This window comes from Daphnia carinata, chromosome 5 (assembly GCF_022539665.2).
Source record: "Daphnia carinata strain CSIRO-1 chromosome 5, CSIRO_AGI_Dcar_HiC_V3, whole genome shotgun sequence".
NCBI classification, from domain to species: Eukaryota; Metazoa; Arthropoda; class Branchiopoda; order Diplostraca; family Daphniidae; genus Daphnia; species Daphnia carinata.
In genome coordinates this window covers 8,035,180-8,055,301 of record NC_081335.1, presented here as the reverse complement: position 1 = coordinate 8,055,301, position 20,122 = coordinate 8,035,180, and the positions used below count along the sequence as shown (strand labels likewise).

The 20,122-nt window shown below is 40.9% G+C and overlaps 4 protein-coding genes and 1 non-coding gene across 7 annotated transcripts; 3 read left to right on the top strand and 2 right to left on the bottom strand.

Moving 5' to 3' along the window:
- The first annotated feature begins 382 nt into the window (after window positions 1–382).
- On the top strand, window positions 383–2,224 carry LOC130702914 (tetraspanin-9-like). The gene is made up of 6 exons (XM_057524534.2): window positions 383–547; window positions 776–967; window positions 1,063–1,245; window positions 1,318–1,429; window positions 1,488–1,612; window positions 1,683–2,224. The coding sequence occupies exons 1-6, from the start codon at window positions 476–478 to the stop codon at window positions 1,782–1,784; spliced, it is 786 nt and encodes a 261-aa protein (XP_057380517.1). The 5' UTR covers window positions 383–475; the 3' UTR covers window positions 1,785–2,224.
- A 5,002-nt stretch (window positions 2,225–7,226) lies between these two features.
- On the top strand, window positions 7,227–9,809 carry LOC130702989 (nucleoporin p58/p45-like). 3 transcript variants are annotated; one of them, XM_059495512.1, is made up of 10 exons: window positions 7,227–7,415; window positions 7,499–7,764; window positions 8,055–8,186; window positions 8,260–8,347; window positions 8,407–8,581; window positions 8,642–8,772; window positions 8,831–8,898; window positions 8,972–9,199; window positions 9,263–9,337; window positions 9,639–9,809. In XM_059495512.1, the coding sequence occupies exons 1-10, from the start codon at window positions 7,333–7,335 to the stop codon at window positions 9,731–9,733; spliced, it is 1,341 nt and encodes a 446-aa protein (XP_059351495.1). In that variant the 5' UTR covers window positions 7,227–7,332; the 3' UTR covers window positions 9,734–9,809. The 3 variants fall into 3 exon arrangements, with proteins under 3 accessions (XP_059351495.1, XP_057380597.1, XP_057380596.1); XM_057524613.2 differs by having other exon boundaries at window positions 7,228–7,415; window positions 9,263–9,448; XM_057524614.2 differs by lacking the exon at window positions 9,263–9,337.
- Window positions 9,810–11,486: 1,677 nt separating this feature from the next.
- On the top strand, window positions 11,487–15,713 carry LOC130702886 (oxysterol-binding protein-related protein 8-like). The gene is made up of 11 exons (XM_059495248.1): window positions 11,487–11,953; window positions 12,025–12,110; window positions 12,178–12,316; window positions 12,389–12,655; window positions 13,066–13,295; window positions 13,356–13,534; window positions 13,617–13,891; window positions 13,951–14,147; window positions 14,217–14,486; window positions 14,550–15,031; window positions 15,094–15,713. Exons 1-11 carry the CDS (start codon window positions 11,593–11,595, stop codon window positions 15,308–15,310), a joined length of 2,703 nt encoding a protein of 900 aa, XP_059351231.1. The 5' UTR covers window positions 11,487–11,592; the 3' UTR covers window positions 15,311–15,713.
- A 482-nt stretch (window positions 15,714–16,195) lies between these two features.
- On the bottom strand, window positions 16,196–16,269 carry Trnan-guu (transfer RNA asparagine (anticodon GUU)). Its single transcript has one exon. It is a non-coding gene; the product is annotated as a tRNA-Asn (tRNA).
- Window positions 16,270–17,301: 1,032 nt separating this feature from the next.
- LOC130702890 (uncharacterized) lies at window positions 17,302–19,815 on the bottom strand. The gene is made up of 8 exons (XM_057524504.2): window positions 19,621–19,815; window positions 19,080–19,193; window positions 18,882–18,979; window positions 18,559–18,713; window positions 18,251–18,478; window positions 18,042–18,189; window positions 17,813–17,966; window positions 17,302–17,751 (listed from the first exon to the last, which is right to left on the bottom strand). The coding sequence occupies exons 1-8, from the start codon at window positions 19,691–19,693 to the stop codon at window positions 17,486–17,488; spliced, it is 1,236 nt and encodes a 411-aa protein (XP_057380487.1). The 5' UTR covers window positions 19,694–19,815; the 3' UTR covers window positions 17,302–17,485.
- Window positions 19,816–20,122: the final 307 nt, after the last annotated feature.

Below are 20,122 nucleotides of genomic sequence, written 5' to 3'. Positions count from 1 at the left end.
TTTTCGATCATCGCCTTTGAATTGTAAAATTACATGAAAATTCAAACTCAATTGTGCTGCTTAAAAAAACGAATTCACAAAAGGATAAAAAAAAAGAAATCATAGGTGCGTATCGTATACAAATCATCACTGCAAAATCGCATACAAATAAACTGGCCGTTGACTCTAAAAACTGCCAAAGTGCAGGAGAAAGTTGGGCTTCGGCCCTATTACCTGAGACCCGTCTCTGCCGAAAGGTACTGGCATGAAACACGTAAAATGCATTCATAAATTATTTTTTTTCTGGGTGAGGCGGGAGGGAGGTATTTCAGCTAAACGCCAGTTTCTTCCGGAACTAAGCCTGGTCTCAGGCAATCGGTGCCGAGCCTTGGTAGAAAGCAACACAGAAAAAGATGCGTGTTGTGGGCGGAGATAGCAGACAGTTCTCCTCTGGTGCCTCAGTTATCCGAAAACAAATCCTTGTTGTCAAACAAAGATGAAGAAATCTCGGAGAATGTGTTTTGCGTGTGTTAGGACAATTTTTGGCCTTTTAAATGGATTAATTTGGGTACTTTGAAACTGTATTCATGTAGTTACAAAATAGGTTTATTCTATCTGTAAAGCAAATATCTAACTATATGCCAGCTGGTCTAATGTGGTGCTGTTGGAGTTTAGATCATTGATTTTGAAATTGGTCAATCCCCATTATGTAGATGGAGAAAAAATTTTATATTATATTTTTAGTTATCCTAGGTTTCTGTTTAACATTTGATTTTATTTCATGAACTGCAAATAGATAGTTGGTGGTGGAGTAATAGGAGTTGCCATCTGGCTACGAATATCTTACAATGGATATCTTTCACTTCTACCTCAACATGAGCTTCTGAGTTTAGATTCTGTAGTTCTTATGGGTGGTACAGTTTTATTTGTTGCTGCCTTTTTTGGCTGTTCTGGAGCCTGGTTCAAGAGCTCCTGCCTCCTCATTTCAGTATGAAACAATGTGATCGTTCACTTCAAGCTTTTTTTTATTTTCATTTTGTTTTGTTTTTTTGTATTCACATTGAATTATGTTTCCACAATTAGTACTTCATATTAGTAGCTCTGCTATGTGGAGCTGAACTGGTTTGTGGGATTTTGGGGTTCACGTACAGCGAGACATTTTCTGTATCACTTCAACAAGAACTGCTTACTGGTATTCAGACACAGTATAATACAACTGAACATTATGCTGGAATCACTCTAGCTTGGGATCATGTTCAGCATCAGGTAAATTAAAATTAAATCTATTTTTCCCTGATATTACATATTTTATGTAACAACTTATTTTTTTCTGTTCAGCTCAGTTGCTGTGGTGTTCATCACTATGAGGACTGGTTCAATATTTCTGCTTGGCCTGGATATTCACGTGTGCCCCATTCTTGCTGCATCCCGTCATTTCAGTACATGGATGGTATGTTAGTAAAATACTAATTTACCAACTCTTGCAATGACGACAATATTTTTCAAAGATTGTGGCCAGTTAGAAGAAGTCTCGATGTGGTTTCCCTCCGGTTGCTATCAGAAAGTCCAAATTTGGTTCAAGGAGCGTCTTTATCTAGTGGGCATAATTGGATTCTTTATTGCTTTCATCCAGGTATATAAAAATTCTGGATCAGGTATATACAGATTCCGGATGTGAAGCTTATTATTATTTTTCCTCGCAGCTTTTGGGATTAGTGACGTCAATGATCTTGTTCTGTGGAACTCGACGCCGTGCCGGGTTCAAAACTTATAAAGCTGTTAAATCGCAATCCGCGGTGCTATAGGCCAGGAAAAAGATCATTTTTCCGTAATCGGTGGATAATAATCTCGCATACTGCAATGGGCACGTTTTGTATTTATTTTTAAAGTTTACCATTGCATGCCATAGTGTCAAATTAATCAAACTAATTCTAGTAACATAAGACCGCACAGTTTTAGACCATACTGACTGAGCGCGATACCTGAAACTGTATGGCAAACAATTTTCCTCAACAATCCAACCCCGCAAGCACAATTTGAGCGGTAATAGTCGCAACCCTTTTAACCTGAGCTTCATTTTTGTGACGAATTTTGTAGACTTTAAACTCTGTGATACGTCTACGATCTTTAACTAAGTGCAGCTTATTATGAAATGTTATATAGCTCTAATAGCAAAAAGCCTTCTGTTGTAACCTTTCAGAATCTCCAGATTTTAACTGAAATACATTATATTATTACCATACAAGTTCCGTATTTGCCATGTTTAACTTTGTTTTCTATTCACCCCAGTAATTCCATAGATTAAAAAATTTTCGCGTCACCTATTTCGCGAAAGGGTTGCAGTTTGTTTGAAATGCTGCGGAACGCTCGTAGTTTGCGCATGTTATTTATGCAACCAGCACTCTACGGCTTCAGAAAGATTGTGATAAACGAAAAATATCTTTCGTAAAAGTTTACACAAAAATAGATAATCGACGAATATATTTACCAAATCAAGAAGGTTTCATAACATGTGCTATATTAATTCTCATAAATCGTTATTATAAAATTAATGTTTTTTTTTGGCTGTATGAGTGCCTTGGTAATTACATATAATAATAATTAACCCCATAAAAGTTCTTTGGACAAAAATGTGACGCAGTAATAGAAAATAGATCAGTTGTTTTTTTTTTTCATTAAACCAGCGAGTGATCAAGATTCATCTTTGCTCAGCAGTGCAATGACAGTGGGACCATTAAAAAGAAAACAAACGGACATGGAATATAAACACGAAACTGTTGAAAAGCTGAACCCCGGCCTTGATGCATGTTTTTCACGTTTCCAGGAAAAATTGTTAAAATCCAGGTGCACGCAGAAAAAATGTAACTTTTTTAAGCACCGATAATGTCCAACGGTAGGGGGCGCCAGCATAGAACGTATGGGTAACTGCTTCTTTCCTGAGTAGAACCGAACTTCAAAACGGTCTTTTTCTTAATTTTCAGTTGAAATAATCTAAAGTAAACGATACAGTATAACTAATTAAAAATTAACGTGTGCACCTATTTTCAAAATAAGCCTTAGAAAAAAAGGTGTAGTATTGTAAGTAAAATCATCTTCTGAATAACCTCTGATATAATTTTAACAGTCATCATTAAGACCACCATTACCAGGCACACAGATAAGCAAGATGTACAATTACGGAAGCACAGTAAGTACATAGGACGTAAGTTACACCTTTCCCCACATTTTTTTTTTAGGATGGCTGGTCTTCTGAAACTAGTCTAATAAAGTTATGTCCCGATTAAAAGGTGGTGCTACTTAGAACGTATAGACGCACACGATTCACGGAATACTTGATAGGCCTAGTCACCATAGTAACTGCGCCAATTATGTCTTACCGTTAAATACGTAAAGCAAGCTTTTACAATTTACTTGCAGTCAATTAAGCGCAAATTTAAAATTCAAAATTCTATCCCATACTTTTTCTATAGCCAGATTTACGGTCCAGATGAGGTCGTTTTAGGAGAAAATATTTATGATTTTCCATCTTTTTATCGGGAAGTTTACTGTAATCAGCATGTTTTTATCCGATTTCAAAGCTAATTGTTACATCAATCTACTTTAAGCAAAAAATCTCTGTAAAAGCAAAATCCCCCAAATAGTTCTGGTAAAGATGTTACGCGATTGTGGAGTTCAAGTCCATGAAGATCGAGATTTCATCTCAAGAAACGGCGTTTCGGTCCACCAGAGCACGTACTCTCGGCTGACAACATTGTTGAATAAGCTTTAGAAATGATTGGATCGTTGAGTCGATCGTATTCGCTATGAACACGATAACGACGGCTTGCACAGCGAATGTTATGGAAGAGTCTTTTCAACAGCTCACTCAAATTTTCAGTTTGATTCTGCCAATAAACTGACACTGCATTACTTGAAATTTGTACGGACATTCTTAACGGAGCTGTGCACCGATTTAATGACAGTCTTTTGGCAATCGAGAGCGTGCTAGCCTGTCTAGTTCGTTCACTTTTTTCAACTGGGTCGACCGTCAACAAAACTGTCTCCTCTTTATACGCAACTGCTTTGTTTGTTCTAAACCTATTATATCTACAGGGAAACTACTGCAACCGTGCAAGGACTAGTTTCTTTAAAAAATTTTATTGCGTTGCAGATGTAATGGGATAAATTTTTTTCTAGTCTACTTGTGTCTACACATTTGAAATCCAATTATAGTGTACTCAGACGCTGTTTGAAACCTTTAAGTTATGGATTTTCTGCTACGGTAAACTTACTCTGTAGACTAATGCTTCGAAAGTATGAGACTTCTCGAGTCTATGTTGTCAGAACTGTGTTTAGTTCGCGTTATTTGGCGACTTAACTATACAGTACAGTACACTCCATTCTTCATTGCAGTTCAGGTTTCGCAATATAATACACCCCTCCCATCATGACTTTGCTATGGGAACTCAGCGTATGACTTCAATCAATTATTAAACTAAATGGTAAAATGAAAAATATTTTGAATAACAGCAATTACCGAAAATAAGGAAGTATAAATTATTTAATTTAATTAAAGGGCAAAGCACAATAACGGAAAAGGTATCCTAACTAAATACGTGCGCCCACTTTCATAAGTACCGTGCTTTGAGTGAAATTCAATGCATCGTCTAAATGTTGGACCATACCTTTCTAGTTGAAATATCAATAGCCTACAACTGCTTTCTAACCCCGCTTCCCTCCTCTCCCCCCAACCCCGCATATATAGAACCGAATGAAAAGACAAGACAACTTTATTGGGCATTGGCATACTATTACAATGTACAATATCATCTGGGTAATAAATGCAACACTAGCAGCCGCAAGAGCAAAACACAATAATGGAAAACGTATCCTAACTAAATACGTGCGCCCGCTTTCTTAACTAACGTGCTTTGAGTGAAATCCAATGCATCGTCTAAATATTGGACCATACCTTTCTGGTTGAAATATGAATAGCCTACAACTGACTTCTAGCCCCGCTTGCATCCTCTCCCCCTACCCCCGTATTATAGAACCGAATGAAAAGACAAGACAATTTTGTTAGGTTTAAAGCAGTGCATTTTGAAACTAGAACCAAACTGTGATATATACAAACACATTCACACACACACACACACACACACACACACATCACACACACCAAGAATTTTGACAAGATTATTCATACCAAAGGTACACACATTTGCACACACACATTCACACAGACATGCACACAATTTTGAGAATGCACGCTACTAATAATTTAAATTTAAGGATCATCGCCTTGGCCGTTTCTTTTCAGGAAGAGTTTCTGTAACATCTTCTTCCCGTTTACGCTTACCCACTGGTGTGGACGGTCCAATATTGACAGGTATCACACGCTGAGCCTTAATTTCAGCCAAAATCTCAGCCAAAGTCTTATCACCTTCTTCATCATCCTCCTCCTTCTCCTTCTCTTCCGCCACATTCTCAGGGTTAGCTGAAATCCCAATCCATGCCGCAAGCAAAGCTATAGCTTCCTCCGCTTCCTCCTTCTCCACATCCCCATCCTCAGCCTTGGCCAAATGTTCTTTCCAAATGTCAATAAAAGCCCGAGCAGCCTCCTTCACGTCCGCATCTATATCCCAAGTCATAGTAAAAGCCTCTATATCAGCATCCTCCTCCTCTTCCGCCTCATCCACATACCCATTCTCGGCCTTAGCCAAATTCTCATCGCAAGCAAAAACTAAAGCTTGAGCTAACTTCTTTACCTCCTCATCCACGTCCGCAAGCCCAACCTTAAACACAAACACAGCCCAAGCATTAGCCAAAACCCAATCGTCCTCCTCATCCTCATTCCCATCCGCAGCCTTAGCCACATTCTCAGCCAAAGTCTGAAGGAAAGCTATAGCCGCCACCTTCACATCCTCATCCACATCCAAAGGCCCAGCCTTAATGACAAACTCAGCCCATTCCTTAGCCAAAACAACGGCCTTAGCATCAGCCAGAGACCAAGCCTCCTCCTCTTCATCCTCCTCCTTCATCTCTTCCCCCTCCTCCACGTATCTCTCTTCTGGTTTCGGGAACACAGGTAAAGGCATCTTCTTGTTAGCTTGTAAATAGGTTGCTTGAAATGTGAGTTTGAATATGGTAAGTAGGAGAGGTCTGCCTAGCTATTGGTTAGATAGTTCAGCAATTAAACTTTGCTACTTTTCAAATTCAGGTAGACGATTGTATGTAATGCATTCCGCATGGCGCTCAGGCCATGCGCGACTGTTCATTCTTGAGAAGGCCAATAAGCCCTTGCCCGTGCAGTCTGTACACCATCCGGCGGACTTTTTAATTCAAATTGCTCATAGTCCGCCTTGGCTCGGCTCTCCCGCCACTCGCTTCCCCGTCAATAGGGGGTGGGATGGCCTGCGTGAGCAAGCAGGCCACCATTTGGGCAATTTATACTCAAGAACACATTGCAGACCAGGCAAAGCCTGGGTTGGGCATGCTGCAGCCAGTCTCACCTGAAGCGCGCAGGTTCGTCCCGAGACTAGCCCCATTGCCGCAGCATTAATGCTGCGGCCTAGGCCCATACCTAGGGAAAAAGAAAAAAAAGTTTTTTAATTATTACTTATTGGAATTTAGTCTACTTAAAATGTACGGTTAATACTTCCCGTTGGAGCGGCAGCAATCGCGTTTTTCGCCGCTTAATATCTTCGGTTATCACCGCCAGGTAAAATATCGGGATTTCGGCGTCTTCGGTCCTCCTAATAACCCCACTGCCGCAGCATTAATGCTGCGGCCTAGGCCCATACCTAGGTAAAAAGAAAAAAAAGAATTTTTAAATGGCTTATTGGAATTTAGCTATTGAAAAAGTACGGCTAATACTTCCCGTTGGAACGGCAGCAATCGCGTTTCTTCCCGCTTAATGTCTTCGGTTATCACCGCTAGGTGTAATGTCGGGATTTCGGCGTCTTCGGTCCTCCTAATATAGGAAAAACAGTCGTGTAGTTACGATACCATATTATTATAACTTCCGTTTTCGTTTTCGGCCACCAGGTGGCCGCTGTACCATACCTTACTGTTGTGAGCTGCAAGGAGACATTCGTCTGCTGTTATTCTCTGCTGCTTTTCATCTTTCGTTACATTTTTTGAATTATTTTTATAGAATTTTTTTACTTATTGCGTGTTATGTAACAAAGAAATTTATTGTAATCCTGTCCCAATCCAATGGTTCCAGTTCAATCAATCCGGCAGCGCTGTTACAAGAGAAAAAAACAAATGACTAACGATAAACGTTAGTAATATCTGTTGAGTATATTCTGCTGTCGTTTGGCTTTGCCACATTATTTAAATGTTGTAAAAAATTTGGAAAAAAATATCACTATGTCTTTTAATTTTCCTTCTAATCAACCCTCACAACCTTCCGCGTTTGGAGCACAGACGTTTGGTGCCCCATCGTTTGGCAAGTAAGAATTGACTTGATGCTGTACATTGAATTCCTAGTAGTGTAACCTTTTCTTTTTTCTTGTCTTATTTCCTTTTTCTTTAGCCCTGCACCATCAAGTTCTTCGTTCTCCTTTGGTACTGCAACTAGCAGCGCTGCACCATTTTCGTTTGGAACCTCTACTGCTCCTCAGCAAGCTGGAGGTTTTCAATTAGGGGCGACCAATACTACTTCAACGGTCAGTTTTGGCTTTGGATCAACACCACAAGCCACACAGGCTTTCAGTTTTACAAGTGCCCCTTCAAACACTGCAACTGTCACTACATCAGGGACAGGAGCTTCTTTTGGATTTGGAGGATTTAATGCAACAGGTGATTTATAGACACTAGGCCCTTTTAAGTTAATGAATAGGGATTCAGAATCTCTTCACATTGGAAAGTAGTCTGTTTTTTTTTAGTTAGGTTATAAGGTCTCTTTTCCGAATAGTTTTTAAAATATGTTTGTCAATGCTACCAAATCTATAAACCTAAATTTTAGTGGCATAGTCATTTGGATATGAACGTCATGAAGTATTCCAAATATACCAAATGTTCTCTATTACTAAAGTTCTTTCAGCAACTGGTCTAATGTTTTCCTTTTAAAATTTGACTAAACATTTCAGGATTTGGATTGGGCTCAGCATCAAGTGCACCTTCATCTGGGCTTTCTACCAATGTCATATCAACTACAACAACAGCACCTTCTCTTGGCCTTGGGGGTATTAATTCCACACCATTCGGAGGTGATCCTGCTGGTAAGCTTGTCACGTCACATTTTTCAAGTAATATGTGTTGACTTCATTAAAAACATTTGTTTTTCGACTCTAGCATCAAACTCACAAGGAAAATCTGATTCCAAAGCTTTTAATGAAATGCCAGTCCCTGCTGAGATAGCTCAATCAGTAGAAGAATTCAAGTAAGTTGACAACCAGCATTTTCTTTGCTCTAAAAGTGAAATCTTTGTTTGATATATAGAAAGCACGTGAAAGAACAAAAAGCAAAAAAAGACGAGGTCAGTCGAGGGAGTAGCAAAGCCCCAGAAAAAATTGGCGAAGAAGTTGAAACGCTGAAGAATATCCTCTCCAATCTGGCCAATAACATTCAACAGCATTCTGCCCTGGTTCACAAGCTGAAGCATGATGTAGCACTCGTAAGTCGCACTATGCTGTTCCATGTAAGAAGTAGAGGACTCATTTTAATTGGTGTTTAGGAAATCAAAAATGCTGAAATTGCACAGCGTACGAAAGAAACAGCACCTAGCATGCAGTTGGACAACACTGCGCCTCTTGAATACTTTATGCGTTTAGTGACCGATTTCGAACAACGAATGCAGTTTTACAAGTAATTAATTTTGTAATTTTGTTCTGAAGCTTTTTCACTTCATTCTGCCCTTTCGTAGGCAACAAATCGAAGATACAGAAAGAAATCTCTTGGCCATGAGCAAACAACAAGCATTAACACCTCAAGGTAGAGAACGCATTGTGGCACAGCACTTTCTGTATAACATTTTCCCTTTTTTTTTGCAAAAATTTCGTTTCAGAATTGATGGGGACGATGAAAAAATTACACGAGGCCTTTGTGTTGTTGGCTGGACGTGTCCACGTGATTCATACCTCTCTTCAAAACTACAAAGACGATTATTTAACTTACAGACGACGGGTCTTGGGTGATCCGGCAGATATTTTTGCCTCTAAGAGCCATGTCCCTTCCAAATCGTCATTAGTTACTCAATTGAACAAAATTGGAAGTGGGCCATCGCCATTTGGAGGTATGGAACACATTTGCTAATCGCTAGTTTTTCAGTACTTCATTTCCATTCTAATGTGGATAGGCACTTCGGATCCGCTATCTCGAACGTTGAATCATCTAACCAGTGCTGTTCAAAGTTCTGGTTCCGGCATAGGTGGTGGCACTAGTGGAGGCCTGAGTTTTGGCTCCTCGTTAGCTAATAGTAGTTCTGTTCTGCCGAGTAGTAGTGCAGGTAGTCTAACCTTCGGAACGCCAAGCCGATCGGCAGGTACAAGTTCTTGGACCAAAGAATGGACCAATTTCAATAAACCAATCCAGTAGCTGTCAGCTTCTTTTGCTGGCTTGTACTATTTTACAGTTTATGAAGAATGTTTTGAAACACCCCTTTTTTTTATTTCAATTTTTGTTTATTTTTTTTTCCTCCCCCTTTATTTTTGTTTTTGTATTGGCAACTTTAGGTTTTTTTGGTAGCTCTGCGCAGTCGTTGCAGTCCGCCAACTCCAGTTTCCAGCTTCAAAGCCCGCCCCCTGGCAATAAAAGGAACAAGCGCTAAATTTACCCTTTGCTTTTCTTCTTTTCTACCAGATTCTTACTGTAAACATCCGTTTTTGAATAAACGATCATTTCCATATGCGTCTTCTGCACGTTCTCAAGTAGTTTCAAGCTAGGCGATAAAATAGCACCGCAAAAAAACAGGACTGTGCCTTTGCTCTCTTTTTCTCAGTACCTTAAAGTTCTGGCTGCCCACAAGGAACGTTGTTTCACGTGCTAGCGTAGCAAGAAAGTTTCATGTTAGCATTACCTGGAAAAAAAAGTTCGGACGCGGTTGTTGTGTCAGCTATTGGATGGGGAAAACAAAGTATTAAATTGAACTAATAGAACGGTGAGTGCTTTTTGTAAGGAACAGTCATGCACGAAACGTACTTATTGTTATGCTGCAACTGTCAACTGTTGCCTGAGGTCATACCTGGAATAGTACTGGTGCAGGACGTCGAATACGATAGACGAGTTGCAGGGTTGCGGCAAAGATATTGATTTCCGTTCCAGGCAAGAAGTTTCGATCGTTGAAATTGGTCTCTTACAAAAAAGGCTGGCCGTCCGTTTGCAGCAGCTATATAGCGCAGTGCGCCTTGGTTGGCGAATGCCTTGCGTACATCAGATTGTCGTGAATAATTGCATTCCAATCTTGTGAGGAAATAGCTTGCAGTCGCATCTCGCATGAAAGAGCACACGATTGCCTTGATCGATTCATTGCTTAAGATCGTTCAGCATCCAGGTCTTTATTGTTAGGCTTTCTTTGATGCAGAACGTGAGTGCACGAGTCGATGCACAAATTGTTTGTTTTGTTAATGCAGCAATTTATTTTTGCAATCTGATCATATGGACGTAATGAACACAACTGATAGTCTATCTCATGTTTCGATAAAAGCATGGAGTGCGTATTACAGTTACCCAGTTAGAGACATTTGCACAATGGGAATGGGTAACAAAAACAAAAAGAAAGATACTTTTAACCTTATGAGACGTCAACAGTCTATGATCTTTAATGAAACCTAGAGTCAGCCAAAATAATGATGGTTGGATCAATAAAAAGAGGATGTGGCCCTACTGTTCGTTAACGAGCTCTTGCTCAAGTCATCGTTAACGATCGTACTCGTAGCAAGCAACATCAGCTCTATTCCCTTATCCAAAAAAGAGCACTAGTAAAAAACAAGCGACGGCAAGAAGCGGTTCAGCGGGCGGTTGTTTTCTCATGCACACTTGTTCAGGGAAGGCGTTATCTTTTCTCGGTCTTGAGGCTTGACAAACGCGCTGTGCGTTACGCTTTATGTCAGAAAGGCAACGGATGGTTGCTAGTTCTGATCCTCCCCCATGTTGTCCGGTTGCCATAGTCGCTGCTCCGAACTGTATGCTCCTCTCGTTAATGCTGCACTGTGTGCCGTGCTGTCTGTTTATTGAATTTTGCCTTGCCTGGCCGTCGTCAGCATCTCGTGACTGACTATCACGACAATTTTTTTCTATTAGTGATGCTAGCATCGTTTGTTTTCTTCATTTCGAATGGAGCGAGTGAAACTGTGCATGTCCTAACTTGCTATTTTAGCCCGGTGTTTTCTTCAACGTAGTTACTCGTCGTCGTCGTCACGACGTACGTTTGTTATTGACATTTACACACTCTCTCTGGCTAATGCTAGCAGGTAATCCGTTCGATCCATAATCACTGGATTTTGTTTGTTTTTCGAATGAAACTTTGCGAGATGTTGAAGTTTAAGCAGTCCAGTGTTTTTGTTTTCCATTTTATTTGAGTATTTGTTTATAACAAGTCTGAGGACAATTGAAATAGGTAACCTCCCATATTGCACAAAATTCAACCACTTCACTTTAGGGTAGGTAATCTGTGGCTGTACTCAGGAAATGGATCGTTCTTCTGTAGAACCTATTCCTTCACAGCCTTCTTCACCAAATCCCTACACATCCACACCAAACAAGTTCAAAAATGCTTCGTCTACAGAGAGTGCCCAGGTGCCGCAGTCTGTTATAGATCCAGTTCTTTGCAATGAGACTCAACAACTTGACTGGCAGGGACCGGGAAATGGAGATCCAGCGCCTTCTAGCAGTCCTGGAACAGCTCCAGCATCTGGATATATGGTGGCAAGGAAAGAGTCCTACAAGCTGCAGAGGAAAAACTACAGGTTCGAAAAGAAAAAAGCTGCCAACGAGCTGCTGTGTTCCTTCAAAGACCCAGCTGTTGTTGTCTTAGCAGACTGGCTCAAAGGTAATTCCTTATTTCACTTACGTGGTAAAACATTATACACACCAGGTTTTTAAAACACAATCTTGTTTTAGTGAGGGGAATGCTGAAGAGCTGGACAAAGCTGTGGTGCATACTGAAACCAGGTGTCATTTTGCTTTACAAAAGTGACAAGGCAAAGGTGAATTATTTTAGCCATCCTACGTCATGTTTTTAACCATAAATTATTAATTATAAATTTCATGCAGGATTGGGTGGGGACGATTCTGTTGAGCATGTGCAAATTGATAGAACGTCCCTCGAAAAAAGACGGTTTCTGTTTCAAACTCTATCACCCTCTGGACCAATCGATATGGGCGCCTAAAGGGCCCCTCGGGGAAACAATTCGTAAGCAATAATTAGCAAACATTAAAGAATAGCCCAAAAATTTTAAACTAAAAACATTTTACTTTTATACAGCCGCGCCAATTCAACCGCTCCCCACTTCTCATTTGATTTTTCGAGTGTCGTCGCAAGGGGCAGGCAAGTGTTGGATGGATGCTCTTGAATTAGCCTTGAAGTGCTCGTCGCTGCTGATCCGGTCCATGAGCACTCGAAGCACCAATGTGGCCGAAGGACTTGTCTCGGACCTTACGTCTGGACAGCCAAGTTGTGGTGCGCCAGCCTCTCAAAGCGGCGAAATTCACTGGAACGATTCGGATTTCGAAAAACATTTTAAAGATCAAGGTACGATCAAAACGATATTTTGAACGTTGAACTTGCATTGCGCAATTGGTGGTGGAAGTGAATGATGTTTGTCATTTAAACAATTCAATCCTGCCACCGTAAACAATAGCGCTAGATCCAGCACTTGAATCCCTAAGAGTTCCATTGGTTTCCATAATTTCACCTTCTTTCTCCTCTAATGAATCAACTCCTATGAGTGCCCAATCCACCTGCTCGAGTTTAAACAATTCACCGCAATTGCGAAAAATTCGTTATTTTGCTCGGTTTCCGCACGATTCGTTGAGGAAATTGTTAGAACCACAAGATTGTGGTAATGGGCCAAGGCATTTGCGGTTTTTTCTTAGTGTAGATGCTTTTAATTACAGCTTTTTTGAGTCCTTGCCGCTCTTGGCTTTTTTGTTCCTCTTTAGATTTCGACGATACTAGTCATACGGATGAAAATGATATGATGGAAGCTGAGCGTCGGTCCGGTTCTGTGGTGGATGTTGCCGATTTCGCCACGATGGGGCCACGTCTTCCTCGTACACGCCACGATTCGCATCATTCAGATTCGGAATCTGAGGAAGATGAGTTGAGATCACTCGATGAATCGCCTATCGAGACGACGTACGTCATCCAACAGGAAGAAGAATTTGGATCGGTAATGTGCCCTTATCTTTTAAAAAATGATATCATAACCTAATATAATTTCTATTAAAAGACTGGCGAGCTGACGGAAGAATTAGCAGATGATAACAAGAGCTTAATTTGGTTCCTTGTCAAACAAGTGCGTCCAGGAATGGATTTGTCAAAAGTAGTCTTGCCTACGTTCATCCTAGAGCCGCGCTCATTTCTCGATAAATTGTCTGATTATTATTATCACGCGGACATCTTATCCAGGTGAGACTTTGACCCTCCTTTCACCATACCTTTAATTTAGTATTCTTTTTAATTATGGTGCATTTTTTGTTTTTCATTGTAGGGCGGTTTTGGAGGATGATCCTTTCACGCGAATGAAAACGGTGGTTCAATGGTATCTCTCTGGTTTCTATAAAAAGCCGAAGGGACTAAAGAAACCCTACAATCCTATTCTGGGAGAGCTTTTTCGATGTTGTTGGAAGCATCCCAATGGATCGACCACGTTCTATATAGCCGAACAGGTGTCTCACCATCCGCCCATCTCGGCTTTGTACGTCACCAACCGTAAAGATGGCTTTACTCTCTCGGCCACTATACTGGCTAAATCCAAGTTTTACGGTACAACCTTACCAATATATGTAGACCTAATGACCACTTAACACATCGTTTATCTGTAGGGAATTCGTTGTCCGCCCTTTTGGATGGATCTGCCCGGCTGACGTTACTTCCCCGTGGTGAGGACTACGTCATCACCATGCCTTACGCTCATTGTAAGGGAATCTTGTTGGGAACGCTCACTATGGAAATGGGCGGCGAAGTCTATCTCAAATGCGAAAAGACGGGCTACCGGGCCGATTTGGAATTCAAACTCAAGGTACTGCCATCTAACGTCATAAATTCATTAAATTTTTTTTAGTACTCCTCATTCCGATTTTTATTACAGCCAATGATTGGCGGCGCCGATTTCATGAACTACGTAACGGGCAAACTTCGACTGGGCAAAGAAACGCTGGCCACCATTTCCGGCTATTGGGATGACTGCATCACCATCGAAGATAAACGAACGGGCGAGAAGCAAACGCTGTGGAACCCGACGTCAGAAGTCAGAGCTACGAGGCTCAAACGTTGGACTGTAGCACCGGAAGAACAGCTTGACTATGAATCGGATAAATTGTGGAGCAAAGTCGCAGCCGCCATTCGTCAAGAAAATCAGGTCAGCATTTTATTCATCTCGTATAATAAAACGGATTGTACATTTCCGCTTTCCATTGATTAGGAATTGGCTACAAGCGAGAAAACAATTTTGGAAGAGGAGCAAAGAAAGGCCACCAAATTGCGAATATCTCAAAATGAAACGTGGATCCCTCGCTGCTTTGAATTGGATCCCGTGACTGATTCATGGCATTACCGACATGCCGATGTCCGCCCTTGGGATCAGCGCAATGACGTTGTCCAGTACGAAAGTAACTTTGTTATTGCCACTAAAACTCGGCATCGAACGCCAATGATTCGTGAGGCCAGCATAGTCAGTGTCGAAAGGCAATCCGAATCAATTAGGCAACAGTTGGTCTTATCGCCAAACGGTGCTGAATTTCGGAAGCCATTGAATGAGTCTAATGCCAATGGAACAAGTGCCATACGACGAAGGAATGTTGACGGAAGCATCAGTTCCTCAGCCGAAGGTGATCAGATACATAGCTCTGAAGACGACAGTCGATTGATGGGTGATAAGCGCCAGTTGAGGAGTGGCCCTACCAGGTAAATTTTGTTTTGCAAAAAAAAATAAACATCATTTACAAAAGATTTTGTTGTGCAAATAGCTGGAATCATGTACTGCAGTACCTGGAAGAATCGCATCGGGAAACGCAGGACAAATTGAACCGGATTCAGAACAGCATTCAGTCAATGGTGTTGCAACAACATCAGATGATGGGTCCAAAGAGGATGGCGCGTGGATCGACATCTCGTGACCTTTACCTGGTCGTTCTAGTGCTGGCCCTGTGCCAGGTAGTTCTCTGGTTGTATTGGAAGAAATGATCTTCGATTTTGTTTTTTTCGAAAAGTTTATTTAATTTTTTAAAGTTGAAAAAGATTTGTTCACAACGCCAAAAACCTCACAGTCTATTAAGAAATCACTGTGTGAGGCAAGAGGAAAGAATGAGTCTTGCTTTTACATGAAACAATGAGGTAATATGGTGAAGTAACGAGAGCTAGTCGGTCTGTTTCCCCTCTTGCCCACTTACCCAAATGCGTACCCTACACCAGTCTTTTTCTCTCCCTTTTCTTGATTTAAAAGTGATGTGAACTATTGGAGCAAAAGCATTCCTTCCATGTTCTATTTATCCAGATATTTATGAGACATTTATTTAGTGAGACCTCATGGCAAGAGACTGTATTTGTGACGCAACAGGGATTTTAAAGGCGGAAACAAAACAGGAACTTGCAGTTGCTGACTGTGGATACTAGAAAAAGTAGAGATCAAGTGCCATGACATTTGATAAAAATATGAATATGTGCCGTCTTGACATTCCTCCTCTTCCATCGATATCTTTCGACTTTTTCTCCCTTGCTTATTGCCACATTTCCTTAAACTTTGCTTCGATTTTCTTCTCATCTTCAAGTTCGAAAAGATTTTTCTTCTATTTCTCTCCTTTTCGTCTTCTCATCCATTTGTGCCGAGTTTTCACCCATTCGCCTGTGTCAATGCGAAAATTGTCCATTTACCAATGATATATTGTCTTACACCTTACATGGCAAGATCTGTGAAATTGTATCTTTTTTCGATTATAAAACGATATCCTCTCAATACACCTACACGTGTTCCCTATGAATTTAACGTGTCATCCAGTGATTCAGTCTTAAACTAGTCCCCATTTTATAAACCATAAGAGAAAAATTTCTTATTCTAGGGAAAAAAAGTTACGCCCCTGGGTGGGCTCGAACCACCAGCCTTCCGGTTAACAGCCGAACGCGCTAGCCAATTGCGCCACAGAGGCTATGTTTGCTTGATACAGGCAAACCAAGTATCTGCGCTAAAGCTTGCTTTCTAAATGGCTCATGCGTTTGAATGGAAACTTGTCAGTGAAGTTCGTGTAATTACTGACCACAATAGCGGTCAATGGCGAGGGCGAAATGAATGGAATTGTTCAGTTATGATGATCTGCTTTCATTCAACCTGCGTCCTTAAAAGTGTGTAAAGGACAAATGTGAATGAATTGTCCTTTCTAAACGAAATATAAACTTGGGTTTTCCGACTTTCAATGTAAATGATTTTTCGTAGAAATTGAGTAATTTAAATCGTATCGTCTTCGTTCGTCTCTTTGGGCAAATCATTTCTGATTACCATATTGCCTCATTGCAGGGCGTCACTTGCATCCTGTGGGTTGTACCATACCAACCAAAAGTTACATGATGTGCCAAGAATAGACGGCCATTGACGCAAAACACCGGAAATGCCGAAATATTTCCCATCTCAAACAAGCTATACTGGTTTAAAGAAACAACAACCAGACTGCAGGGGGAAAATTATCACTTTTTTTCCTGTTTTTTTTTCAAACGGGGAGTCCTCAATCCCAATATAGAACACATGGAATCCCTTTCAGTTTCAACATTATATTGCCTAATTTAGTAACAAAAGACAACTGTAAACCATTATAGCCAACGTTTCGTATTGCGCACAAAGGCCGTGTGAAAGAATTGGCCTATTTCGTTCAACAACCATAATGTCATATCAAACGTTAAAAACGGGACCGAGAGGGAAACTTATGTCGAGGGGCCTCGGCCCGCCTAGAAGCAAGTAGCCTATTGTTGACCTCAATACCCAACTAGGAGTTCTTTCGCAAGCCAACGACACGTTTTAAAAGAGAGAATGAACCCGAAGCCCACCCCAAAAAAAATGCAACTATCAATGGTATGTGTACGCTGTTTAGAAAAAAAATGGAAGAGAAAAGAGGCACAGAGATGTTTGCGAGAAAGTGGAGCGGGGTCGATGACGTCAAGTGTGCTCTACCCCAAACATAAGCGAGACCACCAATTTAGATTTTATTTTTGCAAACGCCTTTCGGGCGGGTGCTTTTAATCGATTCAATAGTACAAAGGTAGCAACAATAGCTGGTGAAACGCAACTGCATCACTTTGGAGAGTACATTTAAAAAATTTTGGGTTAGGTGAGTTAATCGATGTTTAGTCCCCTATAAAATTCTAATAGTTTGATTAGTACTTGTTGTACAAGCAAGCCACAAAAGCAATAAAGCAAAGGACCAGCGAAAATGTTGAATCAGTCTTGGCAGCCAACGATGGTGATACTTTAGATTCGGCAATAGGCTCTGGTTGTGGTTCGACGTGACCAGATGGTTGCTGAGGAGCAGACGACGCTTTCGATGACGGCTCAGATTCGTTGAGCAGTGACTGCGATTGTTGTGCTTGAATGGGTTGTTCGACCGTGTCTACTCCTTTGGCCTGGCTTGATTCTAACACGTCTAATGGAATTACGTTTAACATTATTGAAACGTAGGATGACTTTTATAAATATTTCAATACCTTTCTGAAGGGCTGTTTCAGCATCGAATTTGACCAAGGTGGTCATTGAAACTTCGAAAACTCGGTCGGTCCGGTCCAACTTGGCTGCCCCTGTTGTTTGTGATGCCGCTCGCCTTTTACGACCGAAAGCCAATTGGTCGTTACTGCACTCAACCTGTGTAATAGAAACGCATGGTTAGACAATCGTAATGGGCAATATATACACTCAAAAATCTTAATGTTTACTAACCCCCGAACAACGGTCGAGACAAACATCAATGGTACCCCGGAAAAGGACAAAGTTGGTCTCGGGGAACTTGAAAGCTCTAAATCTAGCCGTCAATGTATCTCCATCGACGGTATTGAAATTCTCAAAGAGATACGGATCTACTGAGCATCTAAGTGAATAAAGAATTTTATTGTGATTTGAAAAATGATTTTAAAGTTAAATTCACTTACCCGTTGAGAATAATGGTTTCCTCTTTGGTTCGTCGGTCCGTTACGTCCATGTAAGAAACTCTAAGGCCGTAAGTAGAAGTGCTGTTAGGATCCAGATAAACTTCCATTTGCAGGAGGGTTCCCGGTTGAACATTCAAATCCGAACCGACTAATTGGCCATTTTGGCGCACGGCTATGCCCAAAATAGGCTCTGGTGCTCGTCCTTCAATTACAGTGATGTCATACTCCCTTGATTCATAGGATAATTTTTTCAAATCTTTTTTAACATCTTGACTCAATGACTGTGCCTTAAAAAAATTTCTTCATACTCATCTTCCTGGAAATCCGGTGACAGTTGGTCCCCCTGACGTTTGGCGCGATGGCGTTCCGGATGATGTGGCATCCACCCGCATTTAACGAGTATAGATTCCTTTTCTTGCGATTCACTTTCGACCACAATCCGATGATAGTAAACTCGATGGCCCTTGATTTTTTTTTACAAGATTTTTTTTTTACTTTGATTTTTTTTCCTGTAGAAAATACTTGGCTAAATGAACATCCGGTATGTGAATACCGTATACTTGCCCGCCGTGGAAAATTTCGAATTGAAGAAAAAAAAAAAAAAATGAAGAAGAAAGAAAAAAAAACTAACGTTCGTATGGTCGACGACTTTGGTCATTCCGCAACGGTAGAACTGGGCGATGGACAGGCGGAAAGAGGCCGTGTTACCCTCCATCATCGGTTGGCAACCTGTATAACGATATGATAAAGAAATACGCGGAATTTGACGAATTGCTGTTGCAAACCATCCGCCGTAACGAACAGGAAAAAGAAAAGGCCAATAGATTACCAATGTCTTTGCCGTATTCTTTCATTCCTTCCAGATAAACATCAGTGACAGTATCAGGTAGAATCATTTCTACTGCCATTTCAGCCGTGTCGCATTTGACTTTGTGTTGTACGCCTATTGTATGCGAGGGAAAAAAAATAACAAACAAAAGTTAACAATCTCTAGCCGAGGGAATATTCCAAGTCTCAGTGATTATGGCCTTGGTTGAGCTAAGATGCGGTTTTTTAGGGAATAACATTCACTTTTTATTCCATTACAAGAAAATAATTCCCACGTCAATGAATTTTTTATTTTTTTTTATCTCTGCGGGATAAGAGCAGCCGATTCTCACGAGCGAGGCGAATGATCGGGTTAATGATTGAAACATACATGTGTGTTACATTGAAAATGTCGTTTTGCCATTTAAATCAAAGTGGATTTTGTCGATGTGATGGCCAAACTCGAATTTACGCAATACGATGTCGTCTGCTTGAACAGCACCTTTCACCTTTTCTGTTTACGAAAACGCAGCGCCCACTGGAAAAACAAATGCAAAACATACCTGACACTTTTGATGCGGAAGTGAGACACAGAAGAGCAGAGGAGATGACGAATGCCATCCACGGAATAACCATCTTGATTTTACAAAACGATGGTTCGTTATATCTTCAGATGATTGTTGTTATTTTCTCTTTGTAAACTGGGTGAAAAAGAGAGAACGCGTGTGGAGCTTGTGACTGTTGGAAAGTTGGCTCCGTCACTGACTGAATACAAATATTTCCCCTGCCGTGTTTTGTCGTACCGAAAGGCAAGACGAAGAAGAAGAAGGAAAAAACCTGCTCAGGTGGTTTTCTTCTTCTTCTTCTTCTTCTTTCATTTCCCTCTTGTTCTTTTTTCACGTCCCTCAGCCAGCACAACCCCCGGTCGTTTATATCTAAGGTGTTGCACGGGCCGGCAGCCAACACGCTCTACTCAAATAGGTAAACAAATGTCCTCAGGCCAATCGTTCTCCCTCTTTTTTTTTTCTTTTTCGTCGTGTTATCATCCGTCTACCTTTCCATTCT

Bases quoted from the DNA above. Each gene is read 5' to 3' on its own strand.
- LOC130702914 (XM_057524534.2), top strand. From the start codon at position 476: ATGAAGAAATCTCGGAGAATGTGTTTTGCGTGTGTTAGGACAATTTTT. The intron at 548-775 runs GTACTTTGAAAC...AACTGCAAATAG, and splicing joins TTTTAAATGGATTAATTTGG to ATAGTTGGTGGTGGAGTAAT. The intron at 1,613-1,682 runs GTATATAAAAAT...TTTTCCTCGCAG, and splicing joins TCTTTATTGCTTTCATCCAG to CTTTTGGGATTAGTGACGTC.
- LOC130702989 (XM_057524613.2), top strand. From the start codon at position 7,333: ATGTCTTTTAATTTTCCTTCTAATCAACCCTCACAACCTTCCGCGTTT. The intron at 7,765-8,054 runs GTGATTTATAGA...TAAACATTTCAG, and splicing joins TGGAGGATTTAATGCAACAG to GATTTGGATTGGGCTCAGCA. The intron at 8,348-8,406 runs GTAAGTTGACAA...TTTGATATATAG, and splicing joins CAATCAGTAGAAGAATTCAA to AAAGCACGTGAAAGAACAAA.
- LOC130702886 (XM_059495248.1), top strand. From the start codon at position 11,593: ATGGATCGTTCTTCTGTAGAACCTATTCCTTCACAGCCTTCTTCACCA. The intron at 12,111-12,177 runs GTGAATTATTTT...AATTTCATGCAG, and splicing joins ACAAAAGTGACAAGGCAAAG to GATTGGGTGGGGACGATTCT. The intron at 13,535-13,616 runs GTGAGACTTTGA...TTTTCATTGTAG, and splicing joins CACGCGGACATCTTATCCAG to GGCGGTTTTGGAGGATGATC.
- LOC130702890 (XM_057524504.2), bottom strand. From the start codon at position 19,693: ATGGTTATTCCGTGGATGGCATTCGTCATCTCCTCTGCTCTTCTGTGT. The intron at 18,190-18,250 runs GTAAGTGAATTT...TTATTCACTTAG, and splicing joins GAAACCATTATTCTCAACGG to ATGCTCAGTAGATCCGTATC. The intron at 17,752-17,812 runs GTATTGAAATAT...TAATTCCATTAG, and splicing joins TGAAACAGCCCTTCAGAAAG to ACGTGTTAGAATCAAGCCAG.